At 50.7% G+C, this 22,276-nt stretch overlaps 1 protein-coding gene across 2 annotated transcripts; it reads left to right on the top strand.

Annotated features, from left to right (window-relative positions):
- The first annotated feature begins 9,870 nt into the window (after positions 1–9,870).
- Positions 9,871–21,387, top strand: Chga (chromogranin A). 2 transcript variants are annotated; one of them, XM_087911561.1, is made up of 8 exons: positions 9,874–10,104; positions 10,837–10,883; positions 12,704–12,797; positions 13,553–13,621; positions 16,070–16,201; positions 17,586–17,987; positions 18,480–18,940; positions 20,944–21,387. In XM_087911561.1, the coding sequence occupies exons 1-8, from the start codon at positions 9,984–9,986 to the stop codon at positions 21,025–21,027; spliced, it is 1,410 nt and encodes a 469-aa protein (XP_087767687.1). In that variant the 5' UTR covers positions 9,874–9,983; the 3' UTR covers positions 21,028–21,387. The 2 variants fall into 2 exon arrangements, with proteins under 2 accessions (XP_087767688.1, XP_087767687.1); XM_087911562.1 differs by lacking the exon at positions 16,070–16,201 and having other exon boundaries at positions 9,871–10,104.
- Positions 21,388–22,276: the final 889 nt, after the last annotated feature.

Here is a 22,276-nt window from a genome sequence, read left to right as displayed (position 1 = left end):
AAGAGGGAGGCTGCTTGCTGGCTCTGGCATGCTCCTCACGGAAGGCAGGACACCTGAGGACACAGACATATGCCTGTTAAGGCACCTGCTGCAGCTAGCTTTCTCCAGAGCACTGGAAACAGAAGACACCAGGCTTGGCTCTGGAGCCTGCAGTCTCCTGGTACAGCTTCGACAGCAAAGGCAGCGTGATGCAGGCAGGAGAATCCCCACCTTGGGAACAGAGGCTTTAGGCTTAAGTCTTGACATATGGCTAACCAAACCCCCTACCTAAGTGTGATTTAAAAGTCAGTACACAAGTAAACCACAGGATCTTGGCCTTGCCAGAGGTGGGTTCAGTATCACATTTGACACACGAGGCACCTGCAGTCGGAAGGTCAGACCCGCACAGCTCTTGCCTGCAGGGGACATCAGACAGCAGACTTGAACCAGCTCCTTTGGACTTCAGTCCCAAGCTCCTCTGAGCTCATGATTCTGGAACAAAGACAAAGGCAGAGAAGGCCCTTATGCGTGAGCCTGTGCAGTCAGGCCCTGAGTGCAGGCCACATGTCATGTATAAAAGATACAGAGATGACAAAGATTGAAGCTAAATGGATCATGGAAAGTCATTCCAGAGGAGTGTGTGTGTATGTGTGTTTGTGTGTGTGTAAATGTGAGTGCATGTGTGTGCAGGTGTCTGTGGAGTGTTGTTGGGTGTTGTTCTTTAGGAACCAGCCACCTTGACCACCTTAATTTTTTTGAGACAGCCTTACATATATTAGCTTGGAGTTTGTCATGTTGAGTGGCGGACCAGCAAGGACAGGGATTCACCTGTCTCTACTTCCCTGGCACGACTACACCTCCTCACTCTTCAAGATGTGGGTTTTGGGGACTCAAACTTGGGTCCTCATGCTTGCGAGGCAAGCTCTGTGCCAACTAAGATACCACCGCAGTCCAGAGAGGAGTGAGCATCTTTATTAGCACTGGCTATGTTTGGATCATGCCGAGTCAGATGCTAGGGGTCTCTTCCCAGAATGACTCGTTATTTCTCCAACGTAACCATCTCAACCTGTTCAAGTTGATAAAACCTGTTCAAGTTGTATCAACCAAGTTGATAAAAACAGCAACTCCCTCAAAGGGCCTCTGAATTGAGACAGTGCTTACAATATATTCTTCATAATAAATCATAATAAATGACCGTTATTTTTAGCTATTGCGATTATTACTGCAGTTCACGTATTTTGTTACCAAAGCCACTGAATGATCTGAGACACTTCTACATACAAGTGGATAAGAGGCTGGAAGTGGATGGCATCAAAGATTGACACAAACACTTGATTTGCCCTGATTCAGTCTAGTTCTTATGATCTTGTATCCATGGAAACTGCTGACTATTGATACCTGAAATAGGTTTTCTCTGTAGTGAGCACAGGAAATGAGGTGGGGCTGCTGTTCTTTGGCATGTACAAAGGACACTCACCTCATTCTTCTTTCTCCACTAAGCGAGGTCTTCTCCACAGACATTCAGGAGCCGAGCATCCAGAGCTTGCCGAGAGGCAGCCATTGCTCATCCATTCCTGTTGAGTGAAGGAATGCAGTGGATTGACTCGTGAAATAGAAGGACCAAGGGTGCAGACACTAGACAAGGAGCCTCCCTACAGAGGGCCTGGGGAAGCCGATTTCACCATCCTCCTGAAGTGGGCTAACGCAGCATCTGTGGGATGATGGTAGCTCAAGGTCAAGAGCAATGCCAAAGTGCAGGAGAGCTGGACCACTGGGGTCAATCAAATCTGGGCAGAAGCGATGACCCAGCTGCTCACTTGCTATGCAAACTCAGACCTCAGTGTCACACGGGTTTTAACTGATTCTTATCACATTACTTCTCAGGACTGTCATACAGATAAAATGGCCCCTGTTTGTAAATATCCGTGTGTCCCCAAGAAAGTGAATTCCACTGTTGTTACCGTTGAAGTCTGGTATGGGGACAATAGTCACAACTTTCTTCACCCAAGAGTTTGGGAACACTGACTAAATAAGTCACAGAAGACTTCTTTACAAACTGTTGGGTGCTGTGCACTGCTGGGGGATCCTAGGATGGCTCAAGTAGACAGAGGGGAAGAAAGAATCCGATCATGGAACTTCGCAGTGAGCTTTCTGGTGGGATGACTAGGAACTAGGAAGACCTAGGCTCCTGCATGGGCTGGGGGCAGGGAATGTTATGCACAGGCCATGAACTTGAGAGCCAGATGACCTGAGGCATCTGTCCTGCCTCTCTGCTTTGTGATCTTTGACCAGTGCCAGAAGGTGAGGCTTCATGGTGGTGGTGGTATTGTGGACACTGGGCAGTTGCGGGGACTGAATGACTTAAAGCCTGGAAAGGCTTGGCTCATACACGGAATGCAGTAGGTACCCTGTAAATGACCCAGTTATTCCCATCTCATTCTCCCATCCATCCTCAGGATTCAAGGTCTCTTTCTTCAGCTCATCTTGTCCCATCCTTGGTTTTTACAGTGTGTGAAGAATGTATGTTGGTAGCAAGGTGACAGGAGCAGCGGTGGATTGGTGTCAGCTGAGCCTCGGGCAGGTCATTATGGCACTAACCATTCCACAGGCAGGATACTGACAAGCATAGCCAGCTCTGCCATGTGTAGAGCCTATCCTTGTTTGTCTTTTGTTATCTTCCTTGCTCTGCCTTCTACGCCTGCGTGAGTGCCCAGAGCTGGGGTAGGACACAAAGGACAGAAAGCAATGGGTGCTTAGGACAGCCTGGAAGCCTACCCTAATTCTTACTATCTTTCAACTCTTCTTGCTTCTACTATGACCCCTTGTCCCAATGCTTTCCTGGGCATGGTGGCCCTGGAAGGCTCCTCAGAACACTGGGGCAGGGGCAGGAATCCCCGGCAAGGCTGCCCTTCCCTACGCAGATCGGAGCATTAGGCAACTATATTCATCCCTATCTCACTCTCCTCAGGACACGGCTACTCCACAGTTAAGTTGCAAGGCAGACTGAAGGGGCTGCTGCTAGGGAGACAGAGTGGAGGGGGTGGGGAAGTGAGATTGCATCTTCAGGTGAAAGGACACCCAGTCCCTGAGCTCAGGGTGTGAGGAAAGGCCCTGATGGCTCCAGGGAGCACAGTCAGTACCTTATGGGAGTGCCAAACAAAGAGAAGGAACGTGGGATTTGCTCCAGGCTCTGCACTAAGCTGTCTGTTTGACCTCATAACTAGTGCTCAGTGTTCTGGGCCCCTGGTTCTGCATGGGTCAGATAGAAACAGCTGCTTTCTCCGACAATGATCAAACCAACCTGAAGCTTGGAGACTCCTCTATCTATAATTCTTGTGCTCTTACGGTGGCTTTAAAAACAATGAAAACCTTATTTGATGTACATTTGTGCAAACTTAAACTGTACAGTTCAGGGAGATCTTCCATGCAGGTGTAGCTGTGCAGCCATAGCCACAATCAAAACTGTGAATAGATGTATCGCCTTATATATTTGTTTGCCTTGTTTGCTTTTGTTTTCCTGCTGCTATTTTAGTTTTTGTTCTGAGACAAGGTACTGTTATGTAGCCCAAGTTGGCCTTAAAATTCCAATCTCCCTAGCTAGCCTCCTGAGTGCTGGGATCACAGACACACTCCTGCTTCTTATTGCCAAACAGTGACCTATTATAAGGGGAAGCTGCAACTTATTTTCCCACTTATCTGTTGGTAGATAGTTTGATTTGTCTACATTTTGGTTTTGTTTGGTTTGTTTGCTTGAGACAAGCATGTAGCTCAGGCCAGCCTTGAATCCTTCTGATCCTTCCACCTCCACCTCCCAAGTGCGAAGATCACCAGTGTGCATACCATGTCCAGTACATCCATTTAGAAGGGACAAGTGTTAACCAATAAAGTGCTTATCAGTATTTATGTATAAGTTTTTGAACGTTTTTGTCCCCCTTGGGCAAATATCTAGGTACAGGCATATATATATATATAGAGAGAGAGACAGGCATAAGAAGGTATATGCTTAATTCTTAAAAATGATTTATTTTTCATGTATATTGTGCTTATGTCTGTATGTGTAATCCCATTTGTCTTAATTCTTGAGTGTGCGTGTGCATGCGTGCATGTGTGTGTGTGTGTGTGTGTGTGTGTTTAGGCTGCAGCATGACCCCTACTCATAGCAACTCCTGGGCCCCACACCTCTCCCCATCCACCTGTCCTTAGCTGGAATGTGGGGTAAGGCTCAGAGAGTCCTAGAGTTCTCTGTATGAGCTCTCATTCTCTCTTCTTACTATGAGAAAACTATAGGGGGCAGGTGACCTCCCAAGGACTTTTCCAGGACAGTGGACTGGAGACTCAGGTTTCCTTCTGTATTTAATGTCCTTAACCTCTCATTGCCACTGTCCCTGGTTGACTTTAGTATCTGCTACTTATTAGTGTTCATTGTCTCAGGAGCAGGGTGCTAGGATTAGTGTTCTGAGATCCCTATCTCACCACTGAACCAGAACCATGTGTGCTAGAGCTGAGGGGAAGGAGCATTTGTCAAGGGTGACAGCTGCTGAAGCCTCCTGGGGTTATCCAAGGTGGAAGGCTCCCCAGTTCTAAGGCTAACCCAGTAGACTTTGTTGTCCCAAGGTTCCTGTTTTGGAACCTTGCAGATCTGCATGATCTATCTGAAGAAGCCCTGAAGAATGTGTGTTTGACTGGTCTTGTAAGATGCATGTGGGTATCATAGGCAAAGTCTTCCCAACATTCTTAGCAGTTAAAACTAAGGCATTTCATAAGAAGCCATCTTTTGATTTGATGTGGGATTTTTTTTTGAAACAGTATTTCTCTGTGTAGACCTGGCTGTCCTGGAACTATGTAGATAAGGCTGGCCATGAACTTGGAGATCTTTTTCCTCTGTTTCCCAAGTGCTAGGATTAAAGACGTGTGCCATCACCGCTTGGCTATGATGTGGGAATCTTTTCTAACAAGAGTTTATTTATTAATTTTACTTACGTGCCTGTGTGAGTTTATGAGCACTGTGTTTGTGAAGGAGCCCATGGGGGTCAGGAAAGGGGACTAGATCCCCTAGAACTAGAATTACAGAGGAACTAATGTCTTTGCCAAGAGTAGTAAGTGCTGTCTCTGCTCTCTCTCTCTCTCTCTCTCTCTCTCTCTCTCTCTCTTTTGAAATAGATCTCCCTCTATTTAGTTCTGACTTTCCTGTAGACCAGGCTGACCTGGACCTCACAGAGATCCTCCTGCCTCTGCCTCCGAGTGCTGGGATTAAAGGTGTGTACCACCATACCCAGGCCCAGTAAACTCTTTTAACTGCTGAGCCATCTCTTAAGTTTCCTAGACTGTCTGGATTATTGTGGAGAGCTTAGGAAGAGAACTTGTGGAGATGTGGGAAGTGGGACCAGGGAACCAGAGGACACAAGTCACCAAAGAGAGGAATCTGGAGATCCTTTCCATTTTAAATCTTTTCCATTGCTTCTACCAGTTTATGAATGAATTAATCAATCTAACTAATTAGAGGCAGCATCTCACTATGCAGTCCAAGATGGAGTCAAACTCATGATCCTCCTTCCTCAGCATTATAGGTGCTATAATTACATCCCTAGCTGTTGTCCCCCCTCTTAAAAAGAAAGAATGCAAGGTGTGAATTGACTTGTCAAAAGTCATCTAACTAGTATGAGGTAGAGCTGGGACAATGTTTCTTAAATGATGTAAAAAGATGTTAATTCAAGCAGGTATGGTGGTGCATGCTTGCAATCCCTGCACTTGGAAGCTGTAGTGGGAAGGTCTAGAGTTCAAAGCCAACCTGAACCACATGGGAAGACTCTGTCATAACAACAGCAACAACCTACAAAGCCACAGTAACATGGCATTCACATCGAAATGGACTCACAGACAAACAGAATAAAACAGAACTCAGGAAGAAACCTATATGCCCACACACATCTGCTGGAGAATGAAACAGCCTCTCTAAAAAACAGTGCTGAGAAGATTGGACACCCACGTGTAGAGGACTGAAATTAGAACCCTACCTCTCGCTCAGTACAAAGACCCAATTCGAATGGATGGAAAATCTTAATGAAAGTCTGGAAGTTTTGACGACTGGAGTGAACACAGGGGAAGGGGGTAGGGTGGCACACATCTGTAATTTCAGCATTTGAGGTGGAAGTATGAGAATCAGGAGTTAAAGCCTGCCTTCTACTATACAGCAAGTCTGGGGCCAGCCTGGGTTACATGGGGCCTGATCACCCAAGAGTGCCAATAAAGAAAGCACAGTCTTTAGACCATAAAAGCATCGCTGTAAGGAGTGTGAGGAGAGAGGATCCCTCTAGGTTTCTGTTTCTCAGAGGTAAAAAATAACCAACTCGGTAATTTTGTAAAGCTTCACAAATTGTTTTTAGAAAGAACATAGTCATAATTATTATGCAATGGTTATTTATTTGTTTAAAGTTTAAGCTATTAGAAGAACATAGTGTCTTAACACTACAATCCCTCCAATTTCTTAGGTAAGTCCCCAACCAACCAAAGCCTGGTGTTCCAGGCAGAACGAGTGTTTCAGCACCGAGGACAGCGACATCCGTGTTCAGTGCTGGGCTTGGCGCCACAAGCTCCAAAGTAAACCTGAGTTTTCTGGGGTCTTTCAGGTCAAAGCACAGCCTGGGCATCCCCTGAAGAGCCCCCATTACAGAATTTTGATTGGCTACAGAAGCCCATAATCTAGCTGCATCACCCTAGACGGCACTGTGTACTCCAGAGGGTGATGCTGCCAGAGAAGCTGTGGGCTTAATAAGGACTGGGAAGTCGGGAGGAGGCAGGGCAGAGGGAAGATTCCTGCAGCCTCTAAGCTTTCCCAGGTTTGTCTTGCTAGCCTGCTTTCTGTGTTCAATATCTTTATGAACCAACCTCAGGGCTCAGGGTTTGGGATATAAGGCACTTCGTTTGCCACACCCACCCAGGTTGCTGGGCACATAGCACCCACCTGCTGAGGCGACCTTTATTAGAGGAAAGCAAACATTTAGCTAAGAAAAAAAAAAAAGCAAACTCTTAATTGGAGGCCCCCAGGGTTGTTTGCAGAGGCAGATGGGAGGAGATTTAATGAAACCACCTCACACAGTCTTTGGTGCACACCTCACAGATAAAGCTTCATTGCCAGGCAACAGTTTTTCCATCCAGAGGCCAGATAAGAGACTTGGAGAGGCTGTGTGTTTGAAAAACATGATTTTGTAAGCAGGGCCCAGAGTGTGCTGATTCTGCTCAATGACAAAGTCTGCCGCCAGATAAGCAGCTGCCACGTTCCCTGGGGTATTGGCACGGTTGATCCTCCCAGGATCTCTGACAGGGTCTGTCAGCATGAAGACACCCTGAGCCACAGTCAGAGAGAGGCCCAGCATTACCTAGGATCAGGGGTTGCTCAAAGGACTTCACTAGTCACTAAGGGCGGCTGGCCGGATGAGGGTGGAAGGGTGTCAGGGCTGCAGAAACTGGCCATATCCATGTAATACCACAGTCTCTTGTGCCATCTGCTGCCACTCTTTGGATGACTTCCTTTCCCTCAGACTAAAAACCAAAGTCCATACAGAGGCCCAGGCATTTTCACATGACCCTAGCTCAGCACCATCTCCCCTCTGGCATCAGCTGCTAGGCTTGCTCCTTTCTAGTTACAATGACTTTGTTTTTCTTTGCCTCGCACCTTCTGGCTATAGGGCTACCCCCGGGCTTTCACACGAGCTGTCCATTCTCCCTAGAATGTTTTCCACCTGTTATACATCTCTCTTTCTTAGTTTCTCCCAGTCCTCATTCGAGCTGCCACCATCAGGAAGCCTGCCCATCTCACTGCCTGTTACTCCAAGGCTCCTCGCCCTACTCAGAGGGTCATTGCCCTACTCAGAGGGTCCTTGCCCTACTCAGAGGCTCCTTGCCTTACTCAGAGGGTCCTTGCCCTACTCAGAGGGTCCTTGCCCTACTCAGGGGGTCCTCGCCATACTCAGAGGGTCCTTGCCCTACTCAGAGGGTCCTTGCCCTATTCAAGGGGTCCTCGCCCTACTCAGGGAATCCTCGCCCTACTCAGAGGGTCCTCGCCCTACTCAGAGGGTCCTTGCCCTACTCAGAGGGTCCTCGCCCTACTCAGGGGATCCTCGCCCTACTCAGAGGCTCTCCATTTTGCCATAGCCACCACAGCCTTCCTGTCTAATGTGCTCTGTAGCTATGGCTCATTGCTCATTGTCTGTCACTTTAGTTTAGCTAAAGCTCCAAGACAGCAGAGTTCTGATCTTCCTTCCACATTGATATATTCCAGGCACTGGGCATAGAGCACACAGTAGGTACTCTAGGAGTGTTTGACAAATAATGAAATGTCTCTTTGGTTCAGTTCCAAGTGACCCTAGTGAAACTAATGAAAAAGAGTTCATGTTCCCCAGCACCCACCTGGTAGTTCCCAACTGTAACTCCAGGATCCAACACCCTCACACAGACATACATAGAGACAAGACCCCAGTGCTGTGGTTTATGCTCGTTGTTGGTAGCCAGGCAAAAAGGATATGTGAGGTGACCAGAATGAGACTGCTGGGGGAAGAAGGCAGAGTCAGGAGAGACAGTAGCCAGTTGCCCAGGAATCAAGACTTACTAGAAGACAGGTAAAGCCATAGGCCCCATGACAATACATAGATGAATAGAAATGGGTTAATTTAAATGTAAGAGTTAGCCAGTAATAAGCCTGATCTATTGTCAAACACCTATGATTAATAAGAACTTCTGTATGGTCATTTGGAAGTGGCCTCTAGGTTGGGAAAACTCTGCCTACACACCAATAAAATAAAAATAAATTAATTAAAAAAAAGAAAAATTAAAAGAGCCCATGCTCATAATGAGCCCCTGCCAGGCCACTGAGCCTCTGGGAGAGGACTGGCAGCACCCCAAACTCCAGTAACATCACCCGATATCTCAAGAAGGAGGCAGTCTTGTCCACACAGCAAGACCCAAGGTCTTGGCTTTCCTCCTACCCCACTGTGGATATGCTGTGTGACTCAGGCCACGGGACTGTTCACTTCTGAGTCTCAATTTGCTCTTCTGGAGCATGAGATTAGTTTCTGCTCTCTTTGTCTAAAAGCAGCAGACAAATTTTGCACCTAAAATATCCAGGTTTTGAGAACATATAAAAAGGGGCAAGGCTGGTTGGAGGTAGAGGTGACCCTGGGCTACTTGACTAGGATGGATCACTTCCGTTTTAGCTTGATGGCGAAATCTGCCTCCCACTCTGCCTCACTTGCCTGAGAGCTGTGAACTCAGGACCCAGCCATGTGTAGGCTGAAAATTTCAGTCCGTACATTGAACACAGGTGAAGCCACAGAGAGGGGCTCTCAGCACTGTGAAAGCAGTGACCACTGACCACTATCAAATAACAAATAAATACACACAGTGACAGAATGTGAGGCACAAAACTAGGTTGCTAGAAAGAGAGGCCTCCCTCACTCAGGCAGGGGTCGGGAGGCGTCAGTGGGACTCGCTGGATATTCCAGGAAGTTCTGAAACGTGACCGTGCCTCCAGTCAGCGAAATCAAGAGAAAAGTACCTAAGCAGAGGAAAACTCAGCAGCCTGGAGAGAGAGAGGTACAGGAACCATGGTGAATTGGGGAGAAATGCAAGGTTCAGAGAAAGAAGTGACTTGTCCACCGATACACAGCAAATTGACAGGTGGAGGTTCAGCTGGGCCCCCTTCTGAAGCCTGGTACTCTTCACTGCCACCAACTAGGAGCAGGGTGGAGGCAGCCAGAGGTGAGCCTGGAGGCGGGGCGGGACCCGAAGGTGGGGAAAGGACTCAGGGGGCGGTCCTATGACGTAATTTCCTGTGTGTGTGTGTGTGTGTGTGTGTGTGTGTGTGTGTATGCGCGTGCGTGCGTGCGTGCGTGTGTGTGATGTGTATAAAAGAGAGGCATAGCGTTGCTGCTGCTACTGCTGCTGCCACCACCGCCGCCGCCGCCACCACCGCCGCTACCGCAGTCATCCCGCTAGGGCAAGAGCTCGAGATGACAGACCATAGACCCACTCCTGCCATCCTCCTGCCGCAGTTCATCCACCCTACCCGCACCACCCGACTCGCCATGCGCTACGCCGCGGTTCTGGCGCTTCTGCTGTGTTCGGGACAAGGTGAGCTGCTTTAGGCTCGGCAGCGGGGTCCCCTCTCCTGCCCCAGGTCCTTCGCGGCGCCCGAGGATTCAGTACCATGGACAACACCCAGTCAGGGCTCAGGTTAGATCTAACGCTAGACTTGTAGTGTGGCCTCCGGTCTCCCACCACACCCATATGGACTGTGGGGACTGTGGAGTCTGACCCAACCCAGCGGGGCAGCTCCCCCTACCCACCCACCTCCACATCACCCACCGGTATGGGGCCCTGCGCCAACCAAGGTCACTGGGGGGGAAATAAAGGACTGCCACTAGCTCCCCAAACCTCCCGTCCTTCCACCCTTCAGTCTGCCCTTGAACTCTTCCCCCACCCCAGATCTTTGCCACCACCTCTAGGGTTTCTCCCCTTGCATGCCTCTGATCCTACCTACCCCGTCCCGCTATATGGTTGGTCTTATTCAGAGTAAACTTGATTTCAGCTCTGCATGCACCCTCCTCTGGTGGGGAAGGAAGGGTTGAGGTTCTTTAGTGCAGCCTCTGAGGGCCACCCCCTGGGGCAGCAGGGAAGGGAAACAGGAATCAGTGCTGGTGACTTATTTGGGTTTGGGGCATTGGTGTAAGAGAGAGTATTGGGAGAGCGAGTGTGAGTGCCCCCCCCCCGCCCCAGTAGGGAAGAACCAGGCTTTCCTTGGTGTGGAGAAATAACCCAGTTAACAATCCCTCACTCTCTATCTCTCTGTCTTCCTCTTTCCAGTCTTTGCCCTCCCTGTGAACAGCCCCATGACAAAAGGGGACACTAAGGTAAGAAGGAACGTTGGGGTACCTTGGGAGAGGGAGGATGCCCTGTGGGCACCTCCTGGCCAGTCCTTGGGCAGCTGCAGGAGGGAGGCTGGCATAGAGCCAAAGACAGCACTGCAGCAGCTGAGCTGGGGACAGCTTACACAAGAAGGCATCAAAGATCTCTGCTTGCCCTGCTACAGTGACTTCCCAAGGGGCCCACATCTCACCTGCTGAGACATGGGACCAGGATACCAGCCTGAGCCAAGGCCATAGCTTCTCCTGTCCTCAGTGTCCATAGATCTGCCTGGCTCTGCCCTCACCTTGTCACTCAGACTCCCTGCTCTGCCTCCTGCTTCTGCCTCTTGACTCTGCCCAGGGACTCGTCTGGTAGTGAGAAACAAGCCATACCAAATCCTTGGACTGCATCCTCATCAGAACCAGAGCTGTTCTCCCAGGATCTGGATGTCTTCATCTGGGCATCAGAGAATTCTATTCTCCATGGTCTAAGGGCTGTCTTCTGTGAGAGGCCACAGCTAAAAACCAAAGGCACCCAAGAGCTCCGTTTATTTGTTCAATTGTATTTTCTTGTTTATTTGTTGGTAACTGTACACAGGCCAGTGTTTAACTTTCCACCACTCATTTTAACTGTGCAACCTTGGAAAATCCAGCTTCTCTAAGTGTCTCGATCCATGGGTGAAGCCACAGGAACCTCGTAGACCCTCAGTGATTTTCCTAGAGCCTTCCTTTTTATCTCCCCATCATTCTTTTTTATTTTTCTCTTCCTTCTTTTTCCTTTCCTTTCCTTCTTTCCTTCCTTCCTTCCTTCCTTTTGAAAGGGTCTCTTTTGACAGTAGCCCTGGCTGTCTTGAAACTCATTATGTAGACCAGGTTGTCCTAAAAGAGATCTGCCTACCTCTGACTCCCGAGGGCTGGGATTAAAGATCCCAGCTTCCCAGTATTCCCGGGATCCCCTACCCAACTCCTGTCTCTTGGTGTCTGCTCTCAAAAACTGGTGGTTTTCTGGTATTCTCTATGCAAAGTCTGGTGTTGGGGAGAAAGGGCACGTGCTCCTAGGAGCTGCTTGCCAGATCTGCTCCCACCACCATAGCTTGGCAGCTGGAGTCAGAGGTGCCAGCAGCTAGGGATGACCTGCATGTTCACTCAGAGGTTGTTATGACTACACACTGTGATAGCCTTTGCCAACTTGCTATCTTGGAACTATGGGTTGGATGTCTCCACATCCCATAGACACAGCCTCCCACACCTTCGCTCCCTGCCAGTGTTGCCTGACGCATGTCTGGCACCCCCTGCTCCTCCACCCAGCTGCAGGCTATGGAAACAGGTCTGATGTTGTGATTCTCTCCCTAAGCGTGTGTGGCACTTCACACGGGATGAAGTGTTTGCCATTGAGTGGGCATTCTCATCCCTGCTTTACACATGGGGAAACCAAGGCTCAGAGAGACTTAGTCACTTGCTCAAGATCACACAGCTAGCATTCCACACACGGTGAGCACCATCTTCAGAGACCAGCTATCTGCCATGGGCTTCTCTACCTACTGTGCCTCATACAACATTCAGAGACGTAGGTATCTTAGGCTGGAATGAGTATTGAGATGTAACGTGCGTGTGTGCGTGTTTGTGTGTGTGTGTGTGTGTGTGTGTGTGTGTGTGTGTGTGTTCTGTTTCTACGGCTCTACAAGGTCTGGCTAAGGAAGCAGAGTGAGGGCCTCTTGCAGATAACATAAATGTTCTTCTTCTGCCCTCCTGGGAAAGCTGCTCTGGCACCTCAGGAGCTAAGCTCCGTGTTTGTACCAGTCACAGCCTGCCTTACTGTCTCCCAGGTGATGAAGTGCGTCGTGGAGGTCATCTCTGATTCTCTGTCCAAGCCCAGCCCCATGCCTGTCAGCCCTGAGTGTCTGGAGATTCTCCAAGGAGGTAGGAGCCAGAGACTGGAGGAGGGACTGGGGGCCAGGGTGCGGGTGGGTGTCTCTTGACAGGATTAATCATCTCACCTAGCAGTCGTTGCCCCAGTGCCCTGGTCAGTGCTGGCATCTGGGGTGCACACACAAAGAGGTGACAGCTCCTGGGATTGATCCTGAGGCATGTAGCTTTTCAGGGGGAACATATGGCAGCTAACCAGAAGCCTGGGCAGAATGAAGGGGCTGGAACAGCAAGCTGCAGACTGGGCACCCCGTAGACCAGGGTTCTGTGTGCTGTATGCCCAGCATTTGGAGTCCTACTGACATCAGTAACCATTCTCTGGATTGGGGATTGAGGGTATTAAGTGGGCCTGTGAAGGATCACATCGTTCCAAGCTGACAATCCAGTTTGTCTAACACATGATAGCACTGGTGATGGACAGGTAGAAAATGAAGAAGGAAATCAGGGGGAGCAGACAGGGCAGGCAACACCGAAGTGGGAAGTATTTACACGCTCAGTGGAGCCTGAGATCCACAGCTCCTCCCTTGGGGGCTGGGCGTAGAGTCAGCAGGTGACCTTTCTGCTGCAGTAGGGAGGCAACTGACATCTTGGATATGAGGAATTCCCAGTGTTCTACCAAGATGCAGGCTTGCCACTGCCTCCTGGTGCTGAGTTTTCAGAATAAATGATTGAGCTCGCTGAAAGCGTCCATGCTAATCTCTCGGGGTTGAGCTCTGGAAGCCACTGGTAACCATGTTCTCCCTCTGCAGATGAGAGGGTCCTCTCCATCCTGCGACACCAGAATTTGCTGAAGGAACTCCAAGACCTGGCTCTCCAAGGTATTTCAGCACCACACACAATTCTGGGGGGGAAAAGCCAGCAACAGAGCAGGAGAGAACGCGGGTGGAGGCTGAGCATACTCGGTTGCTCAGTTCCAGAGCAGAAAGGTGGGGTACTTCACGCTACTTGACTATTGTCCAGACTGCTAACGAGATCAAGGCTCAGAGAGGCTGAGTGATTTCCCCAAGGCCACACAGTGAGTACACCTTGTTCAGAGTAGACACAATTCTGCTGACACTCCATGGCTTCTGGAGGGCAGTCATCCAGGAAGGCCATGAGGATTCTTCTCTGCGGACCCAGAAGTGAGCACACACAGAGAAAACTCTTGCTTCCTTGTGATTCTTTGCTCCATGGATAATGGGGGAGGCAAGGTCTTGTTAGTCCCTAAACACAGACCAGACTTACAGTGTGTCTTAGACTGGGAGGTGACTTTTCCCAAGAGACTAAGAAAATCCAGATGCTTTTCAGACAGGGTTTGAGGCTGAGGGCTCACAGCATGGAGGGTGTGCAAGCCGGCCATGACAGAGAGCTAGGCTCTTGTCAGAGCACCATCCCCAGCCACTTCCTGATTTGAGGGAGGGTGAAGCTCTGCCCTGGAGACCTGGAGGGCCGGGGCTACAGCTCTGCTTCTTCCCCAGCTGCTTTCTGAGGAAAGTAGCCATGCTTGTGAGATAGCCCCTCAGTGCCTTGTGCATGGATCTGTCACCTTTGCCCAACTCAGCCAAGGCCACCCTGGGGCCTTTGGGGCAGTGAGAACTGTGTGTGAAAATGGAGAGAGAGAGTCGGGTGAAAAGCAAGCAGAAATTAGCCCTAGTGCCAGTGGTGGTGGTGCACGCCTTTAATCCCAGCACTCGGGAGGCAGAGGCAGGCAGATCACTGTGAGTTCAAAGTCAGCCTAGTTCAGGGCAGTCAGGACTACACAGAGAAATCCTGTCTTGAAAAACAAACAAACAAAAAATTAACCCTAGCAATCCTCCTTCCCTGCGGGAGTTTGCCCCTTTCCTCTCACTTGCTGGTCTGTCTTGGCAATAAACACCAACCTCCCATGTTTTATTTTTTTTTGAGACAGGATCTCATGAAGCCCAGTCTGGCTTCAAACTTACTGTATAACTGAGGATGCCCTTGAACTTCAGATCCTCCAATCTTCCACCTCCAGAGGGCTAGGATTTCAGGCGTGGGCTATCACACTGTTCTATGTGGTGCTAGAGATGGAACCTAAGGCTTCATGCATCTCCACCAACTGAACAGCCCCAGCCCCAGCCCCAGAACCCATGGCAGGGGTTGGTGGCTGGTGCTGGGGTAGTTATGACCAGTTTTGTCCTGTCTTTGTCTTTGTTTTGAAACAGGGTCTCACTCTGTAGCTAACACTGTCTCAGCCCTTGGAATGCTGGGATTGCAGGCATGTGCCACACACCCACCATTCCAGGTCCATGTGCAGGGCACTGTGGTCCTACCTATTCCTCAGGAGGCAGCCAGGGTTGAAGTAGGGCTGGAGGTCAGGTGTTCCCGGTCTCCAGGGTGATGCTTTTAAACAAAACATTAGATATTTTAATAATTTTAAGATTAAATATTGGGCGGATATTCCATTTAAAAATTATTTCAACAGAGACTGTTAGAGAGGAATGTGCCCTACTCTATACCCTTACACATATGTATCTAATAATTCACGGTATCTATAGTGCACACAGGGTTGTTTAACATTATGAAGGCATTTGGTGTATATTGCAACCATCATGATCATCCCTCCTTCCCTCCTGGGTTCTGTATAATGTTCTTGCCCAGGAACCTCTGCCTGAACATCTACTATCAGTCTGTTTATAAATGAGTATCTGAACCTTGAGGAACCCCCATTGCTCAACGTCACAAAACCACGGGCATGGCCAGGGGAGGCCTGGAGCCCACTGCAGCTGAGTCGGACAAGCTTCCTAGCCTGCACTGACTGCACAGCTATGGAGCTGTGTCCTGATGCAGACACTGCTACAGGATACTCAGCAGGGCAGCAGCAGCAGCAACAGGGGCTATATAGGCAAAGGGACTCTGGGCTTCGAGGTAGGCACAGCACCCACCTTCTCTGGGGGCCAGACTTGGGGTTCCAGAACAGTGGAGTTTCTTGAATAAAGAGAGCCTATGAAGAACCCAGGGTTGTTGTCATGTCATAGGTCCTGAGGGCTTCTCATTGCTCTCCTGTTGCCTCAGGAAAGACATGCTTCTATTCCAGTTGGGCCCTTATTGCTCTCAAAGGTACGAGAAGAGCTTTCTCTCCTTCCTCACTGGGGACACTGAGTCAGAGAGGTGGTGTAGCCTGGTGGACTCCAGCCAAGAACCTGTACCCTCAGCTTCTCTCTAAGAACACGGGATGTTCACAGGGTTGAAGTAGGCCTACAGCGTCATAGACAGATGTGTCAGGGCCTGGCCACACGGGACCTTCCCTTGTCCCCTCCTACCAGGTGCCAAGGAGCGGGCCCAGCAGCAGCCCAAACAGCAAGAGGAGCAAGAGCAACAACAGCAGCAACACAGCAGCTTCGAGGATGAGCTCTCAGAAATGTTCGAGAACCAGAGCCCTGAGGCCAAGCATGGAGGTCAGGGTGGCCAGCTGGGAGAGGAGGGGTCCCAAGAAGAACAGTGGTCCCCAGGGGGCACTGCTTCTTCAGAGCAGGAAGGCAGCTATTGCTCCCTTCCCTTTACAGGTCGGAAACCAAGGCCTGGAAGATTAAGTCCCTTGCACAGGGTTCATACTGTAACAGAATTTGAACCTGGCTCTTTCTTACCCAAAGCCCCCGACTTGGCCCCACACCAGTCCCAGAGGCAGCAGTAACCCTGGGCCAACCTCATGGCCCCTGCCACAAAGCCCCTGTCTCCTGCTCCTGTCCTCCTGGGAGTAGGTACCACCGTAGGTGAAGGTGTGCAAGGAGGGTCCAGAGGAGTGGGTTCAAAATACAAAATGACCTGGGTCATCGACCCGGAAGTAAAAAGGTCATCCTTGGGCAGTGTCAACCAGCTTCCCACCCTGGAAGTGTGACAAACTGCAGAGCTGGGATTTTTGTGTCCAAAGTGAATAGAAAGGCCAATGCCCAGCAGCTGGCCTACGGTCATCCTCTGGGCCAACTATGGACACATACAGGTGTGCCAGGCACCCCACATCAGCTGGTGCCAGGCACCCCACATCAGCTGCACTGCCACCCTGGTGGCTGCTTGTCATGGTGCACAGACTCCCACGTATTGCTCCCATGGGAACGAGCATCGAGATCACTGTGGTGCTGCGAGAAGGGAATAGTGTCGTGTGTGTGTGTGTGTGTGTGTGTGTGTGTGTGTGTAAGCTTTAATGCAGAGACCCTGAGCTTGGCGTCTGGAGGAATGAGCAAGGTGGGCCTCCAGAGTCTGAGCAATGACAGGTGTCCTGGCTTTCTGAAGATCGTCTTGAGTCCTGTGGACTGGGCACCCTGAAGCCCTGTGCCTGGTGGTGCTTTGTTCAGCAGCTGCCAATCCCAAAACAGGAGGGATTGTTACTCTTCAAAGCCTCTCTTTAAGAAAACACCTGTCAGTGGAGCCTGTACTGGTCACAGCGCCCAGGATGCACAGGGGTAGCCTTGAACACAGACAGGTTAAATGATTCGCCCAGATCACACCGCAGTCCAGCCGCCGCCCTAGTTCACAGTTCAGGGCTCTACCTTCTGGGGTCATTTTAATTTATGTTAATTTTGATTTGGGGGGTTCCATTTTTTTTTTTTTTTTGCTTTCAAAATTACAATCCTGCTTGGGAAAGCAGAATTAAAGAAGTCCCGTTCAATAGATCTCAGAACAAGCTTCGAAATGAAATATGAAGTATGAAAGGGTGACCCCAATCTTTCTCATAGGGTGGGCTTCCTGGAAGCCAGGACATCTGACGGCAGATTTGAACTTGGCCTTGGGAGTCCCTGACGGCAGCTGGGTCCTCAGCTTGACTCTGCCTTTCTGTGTTCACAGAAGTTACAGCAGAAACTCCGTCTAAGGAAGCCATGGAGAAGAGAGAGAACTCTGCCGAGGGGCAACAGGGTGGCTCTGAGGGAACCACGGAGGGACCCAGGCCTCAGGCTGTCCCAGAGCCCAGGCAGAAGTCCTCTGTGGTGGAGAATAGTCAGGCTTCTGAGGAGGACACAGCCACCAACACCCAGCCACCGGCCAGCCTCCCCAACCAGGAACACAGGGACCCACAGGCCACTGGGGACAGCGAGAGAGGCCTGAGTGCCCGGCAGCAAGCCATAAACGCCAAACAAGAGGAGGAAGAGCACAAGGAGGTTAGAGAGAAGGCTGGACCTGAAGAAGCCCCCACCACAACATCCAGCTCCCGCTCCCAAACCGAATACCAGGAGATCCAGAAAGATGAGGGTATGTACGGTGACATGACCTCACAGATGTGTCTGGGAGAGGTGGGTGGCCTTATGCCACCTCCATAACAACCCTGAAAGATGGGTGTCCTCTCCACCGTCCAGAAGAACAGGCTCAGAGAGGTCATATAATTTGCCTAAGGCTACACAGCTAACTGGCAATCAAAGCTATGATTCCAACTGCAGTTTGTCTGACTGCACCTGGGAGGGAAGAGGGGCTTCGGAGAATGCTTGGAGAATGCAGGGAAGACAGGGTGAGGTTCAGTGAGGGGCTCTGCCAACTCCCTTCTTTGAGCTTCGGGAGGGCCTTGCGAAGCGCAATACAGGGTTGCTCTGTGCTCCGCTGGGGCTGCTATGGGGGTGCTGGCTGGACTCCGAAGACTGAGGTTGGCCTTGGAGGTGGCTGCACAGAGGATCTCAGGGAGTAACAGGGTCTGGGAAAATGGCAGCCCTTCCTCACCCATTTCCTGATTCTTGCCACCACCCGCTCCAGGTCAGTCGGAGTCTCAGGCAGTGGATGGAGCTGGAAAGACCGGGGCTTCTGAAGCTCTGTCACCCAAGGGGGAGCTGGAGCTCTCTCGGCAAGAGGACGATGGGGAAGACGTGATGGCAGGGCTCTCCCAAGGTCTCTTTCCAGGCAGGAAGAGCCAGAAGCTGGAGCATAAGCAGGAGGAGGAGGAAGAGGAGCATCTATCCCGAGAATGGGAGGACAAGCGGTGGAGCAGGATGGACCAGCTGGCCAAGGAGCTGACCGCGGAGAAGCGGCTGGACGGGGAGGATGACCCTGATCGCTCCATGAAGCTCTCCTTCCGGGCCCGGGCGTATGGCTTCAGGGACCCCAGGCCTCAGCTGCGCCGGGGCTGGAGGCCATCTTCCAGAGAAGACAGTGTGGAGGCCCGAGGCGACTTTGAGGAAAAGAAGGAAGAGGAAGGCAGCGCCAACCGCAGAGCAGAGGTTGGTATAGCCAAGGGCAGCCGCGCCTAGCATCCCCTCCCCCACTGAGGGGACATGGTTCCCTTAGCTGGGGTCTGGAGAGGAATCAGATGGGCTTGGGATAGGGGACACTTGCTTACAGCAGGTGATCAATAGAGCTACTGGGCCAGGTGGACAGTGGCCTCAGGTGTGCCTGAGGGACACAGAGTGGGGACATTGCCTCTGCTGGTGTGTGAGCAGGACACGGGAATAATGGGGAATCAGGCATGTGGATGGAGAGCTTGGCAGAACTGACCTGGGGCCTCTCAGGGCACCTGTATCCCTGGGAACTGGGAAGGGATGCTAAGGGACAATCTTGTTGGTGGCCATGTTGTCCCGGTCCCCAGGCAATACAATTGTACTTCCTCCTGGATTCAAACTCACATATAGCCTACAATGGCATAGCAGGGGCAGGGCTAGCTGGACCTTGGCGAGCAGATAGGGAGGCATGGAGGTGCCAGCAGATGTGGGTTTCACCGGGTCCTGGTTGTGTGACCTTGGGCAGGTCATTGTCCCTCTCTTCCCTCTCTGAGTCTCATTAGTTCCCCATTTGTGAAATGGGAGTATGGAGTCTCTCTAACTCACCTCATGATCACCACAACATGACCTTCAAAACCCTGATCTACACAAAGCCACTTGGGCAGCTGCAAGGGTGGTATGGGCACCCAGGGACGTGACCCCAGAGGAGGTGAGAGCTGGGCTTCTCAGCAGGCAGGATGCCTCCTGAGCTAGAGGCGGCTTTTGTGGGACCTGCCTAAGCTAGTGCCGTGGAGGGAGTTGGGATTCTCTGGGGAACCTGCTCTACCCTCAGCACAGACCTTAGGGCTCTTTCCTGCTCACCCAGAAGCCTTTAGGTCCTGCCCATCTTCCAACCGGAGCAGGGTCCTGTTGACATCTGAAAGCAATAGGTTCCTCTTCGGAGTGGGCACTGGTATAGAGCATCTGTACTTGGAGGCAGGGGAAGGGTAAAATGAACTGCTCTGTGCTATTTACCCCTCCTGCCCTGGTCCCAGACAAGATGGGCAGTTGTTTTTTTTTTAAAGATTGATTTATTTATTATGTATACAATATTCTGGTGCATGTATGCCTGCACACCAGAAGAGGGCACCAGATTTCATCACAGATGGTTGTGAACCACCATGTGGTTGCTGGGAACTGAACTCAGGACCTCTGGAAGAGCAGCCAGTGCTCTTAGCCTCCGAGCCATCTCTCCAGCCCAAGATGGGCAGTTTTAAGAGTCCCTTTTACCCACCCATTAAAGCTTCTTACTCATGAACAAAGGGAACTTTTAGTGAAGCAACAGGGACCCCGGGTGTTACAGACAGGATGAGGTGGGGGATAGTCTTGCTAGAAACTTCAGCAACAACGAACTCATACTCCCTCCATGGCCTGTTCTCAGATAGAAGGATCTAGAATCCCTATTTCCAGGGTAGTCTCTGTCAGTGTCCTGAGGACTTTGCACTGGAAGGGCAGTAAATTCGAGACTTAGAGGCTGAGAGGAGGGTTTCGTGCTTCCCTGACTGTCCTGGCTGGAGTGCGGGATATTCTAGGGTTAGGACCAAATGTCAGAGCCCAGCCCTGGGCAGGTCTGTGTTGATGCAGTTCTGACCATTGGCTCAGCAGGTTCAGAGGCTGTAGGAGACAGATCAAGCCAGACTGGCTGCATCCCAGGAGCCAGCACTGATAGCTAGATTGAGTAAGGGACCCAAATGGAACCATGTACCCTGAAGGAACAAATTCCTACTGGTCCATAGTTGATGGATGAAATGGGGGTTGAATAAGAACCCACAAGGGCCTTGGGCATAATGGTCCCCAGAGTATCCCAGCATCGTTGGATGGCATCATTGTGCCTGCAATGTGGAGAAATCCTCTGCGGTTCAGACACAAAGCCACTTGTCTGAGACTAGCTGCTAACAAACTCGCAGGGCCAGTCTGAGGATTCCAGGCTGGGCCAGTCGCAAGTGACCCTGTCTATTCCCTCCTAGGACCAGGAACTAGAGAGCCTGTCAGCCATCGAGGCAGAGCTGGAGAAGGTGGCACACCAGCTACAAGCATTGCGGCGGGGCTGAGGCACCGGCTGGTGGGGCCAGCCATGGCTTCAAGGCACCCTGTGACCCTGGTCCCGTGGTTTGAATGCGGCTCCCAGTAGGGAGGCTGCCTCTGGCCACCAGAGCCCAGGTTGCCCTCTTGCCCCTCATTCCCTCTTGTTCTCAGCCCCTGCCCTGGACACTTCAGCAGGACAGCTCTGACTGTCAACACAGATTCCTTCTCTGAACACAGGCAGCTTTCTAGAAGTTTCTCTTCCACCTTATCCATGGGGCACAACTGCAATAACTTCTGACCTTTGGGTGAAAGTCGTGAACTCCTGACTATACAATATTCCAGATAAAATTTGTTGACAGAAGAATAAACCTGCTTTGGGCTCTTTCCTTTTCTTTGACTTTTTTCTTTCCCCTTCCACTCAGAGTTGGGTAGAAGGACTGGGTAGTTTCATGGCTGGATTGAGTGTGTATTTTGGGGTACTCCTTTCTGGGCCATTTACTGGGCAAGTGTCTTTGTATCACCGAGCCTCCATTTTATTTGTAGATGGAGGTGCTGAACTGCCCAGAACGGGACGTGAGGATGATCACCACCCTAGGGTGGGGTCCAGCACCCTTTGCTCACTATCTCCCAGCCACTCCTGAGCTGGGGAGTTTCTGCTGCGATTGTCCTTCTGGGCTGCCATCTAGCTGCCTTGGTGCTGTGCAAATGTTGACAGGCCCCAGGAAAATACCTCTGCCTGGTCACAGGTACCAGGTCAATGCTGGACTCCCCACCATGGCTTCTGTGCTACTCATGTGTCAATGACCACAGGCATGGGAGCATGGGGTGTCTGACATATGGGGCAGGAACCGTATACTAGAAAGTAACAGGTCTGCTGGGCGGTGGTGGTACATGCCTTTAATCCCAGCACTCGGGATTAAAGACGCAGGTGGATCTTTGTGAGTTCGAGGCCAGCCTGGTCTACAAGCTAGTTCCAGGACAGGCTCCAAAAACTACAGAGAAACCGTCTCGAAAAAAACCAACCAACCAACCAATCAAACAAACAAAAAACAACAACAACAAAAAGAAAATAACAGGTCTTAGGTCCAGTTTTGACAATAGGGAAACAGAGGCAGCGGAGATGAAATAGCACATTGAAGTCACAGATGGAGCTGACGCACCAAACTTTTAGGCATGAGAGTTTTGTAAGTTATGCAATCATGCCAGGCTGAGATGTGGTGCTGGACCCACGGGTGCTGGCTACTAGGACCAATCATTCAATCACTCATCAAACAT

This window comes from Myodes glareolus, chromosome 11 (genome assembly GCF_982192425.1).
Source record: "Myodes glareolus chromosome 11, mMyoGla1.1, whole genome shotgun sequence".
NCBI classification, from domain to species: domain Eukaryota; kingdom Metazoa; phylum Chordata; class Mammalia; order Rodentia; family Cricetidae; genus Myodes; species Myodes glareolus.
This window is presented reverse-complemented; position numbering and strand designations above follow the sequence as displayed.

Excerpts from the sequence above, each read along its gene's own strand:
- Chga (XM_087911561.1), top strand. The coding sequence starts at position 9,984 with ATGACAGACCATAGACCCACTCCTGCCATCCTCCTGCCGCAGTTCATC. Across the intron at positions 10,105-10,836 it reads TCTGCTGTGTTCGGGACAAG|TCTTTGCCCTCCCTGTGAAC; the intron begins GTGAGCTGCTTT and ends TCCTCTTTCCAG. Across the intron at positions 12,798-13,552 it reads TCTGGAGATTCTCCAAGGAG|ATGAGAGGGTCCTCTCCATC; the intron begins GTAGGAGCCAGA and ends CTCCCTCTGCAG.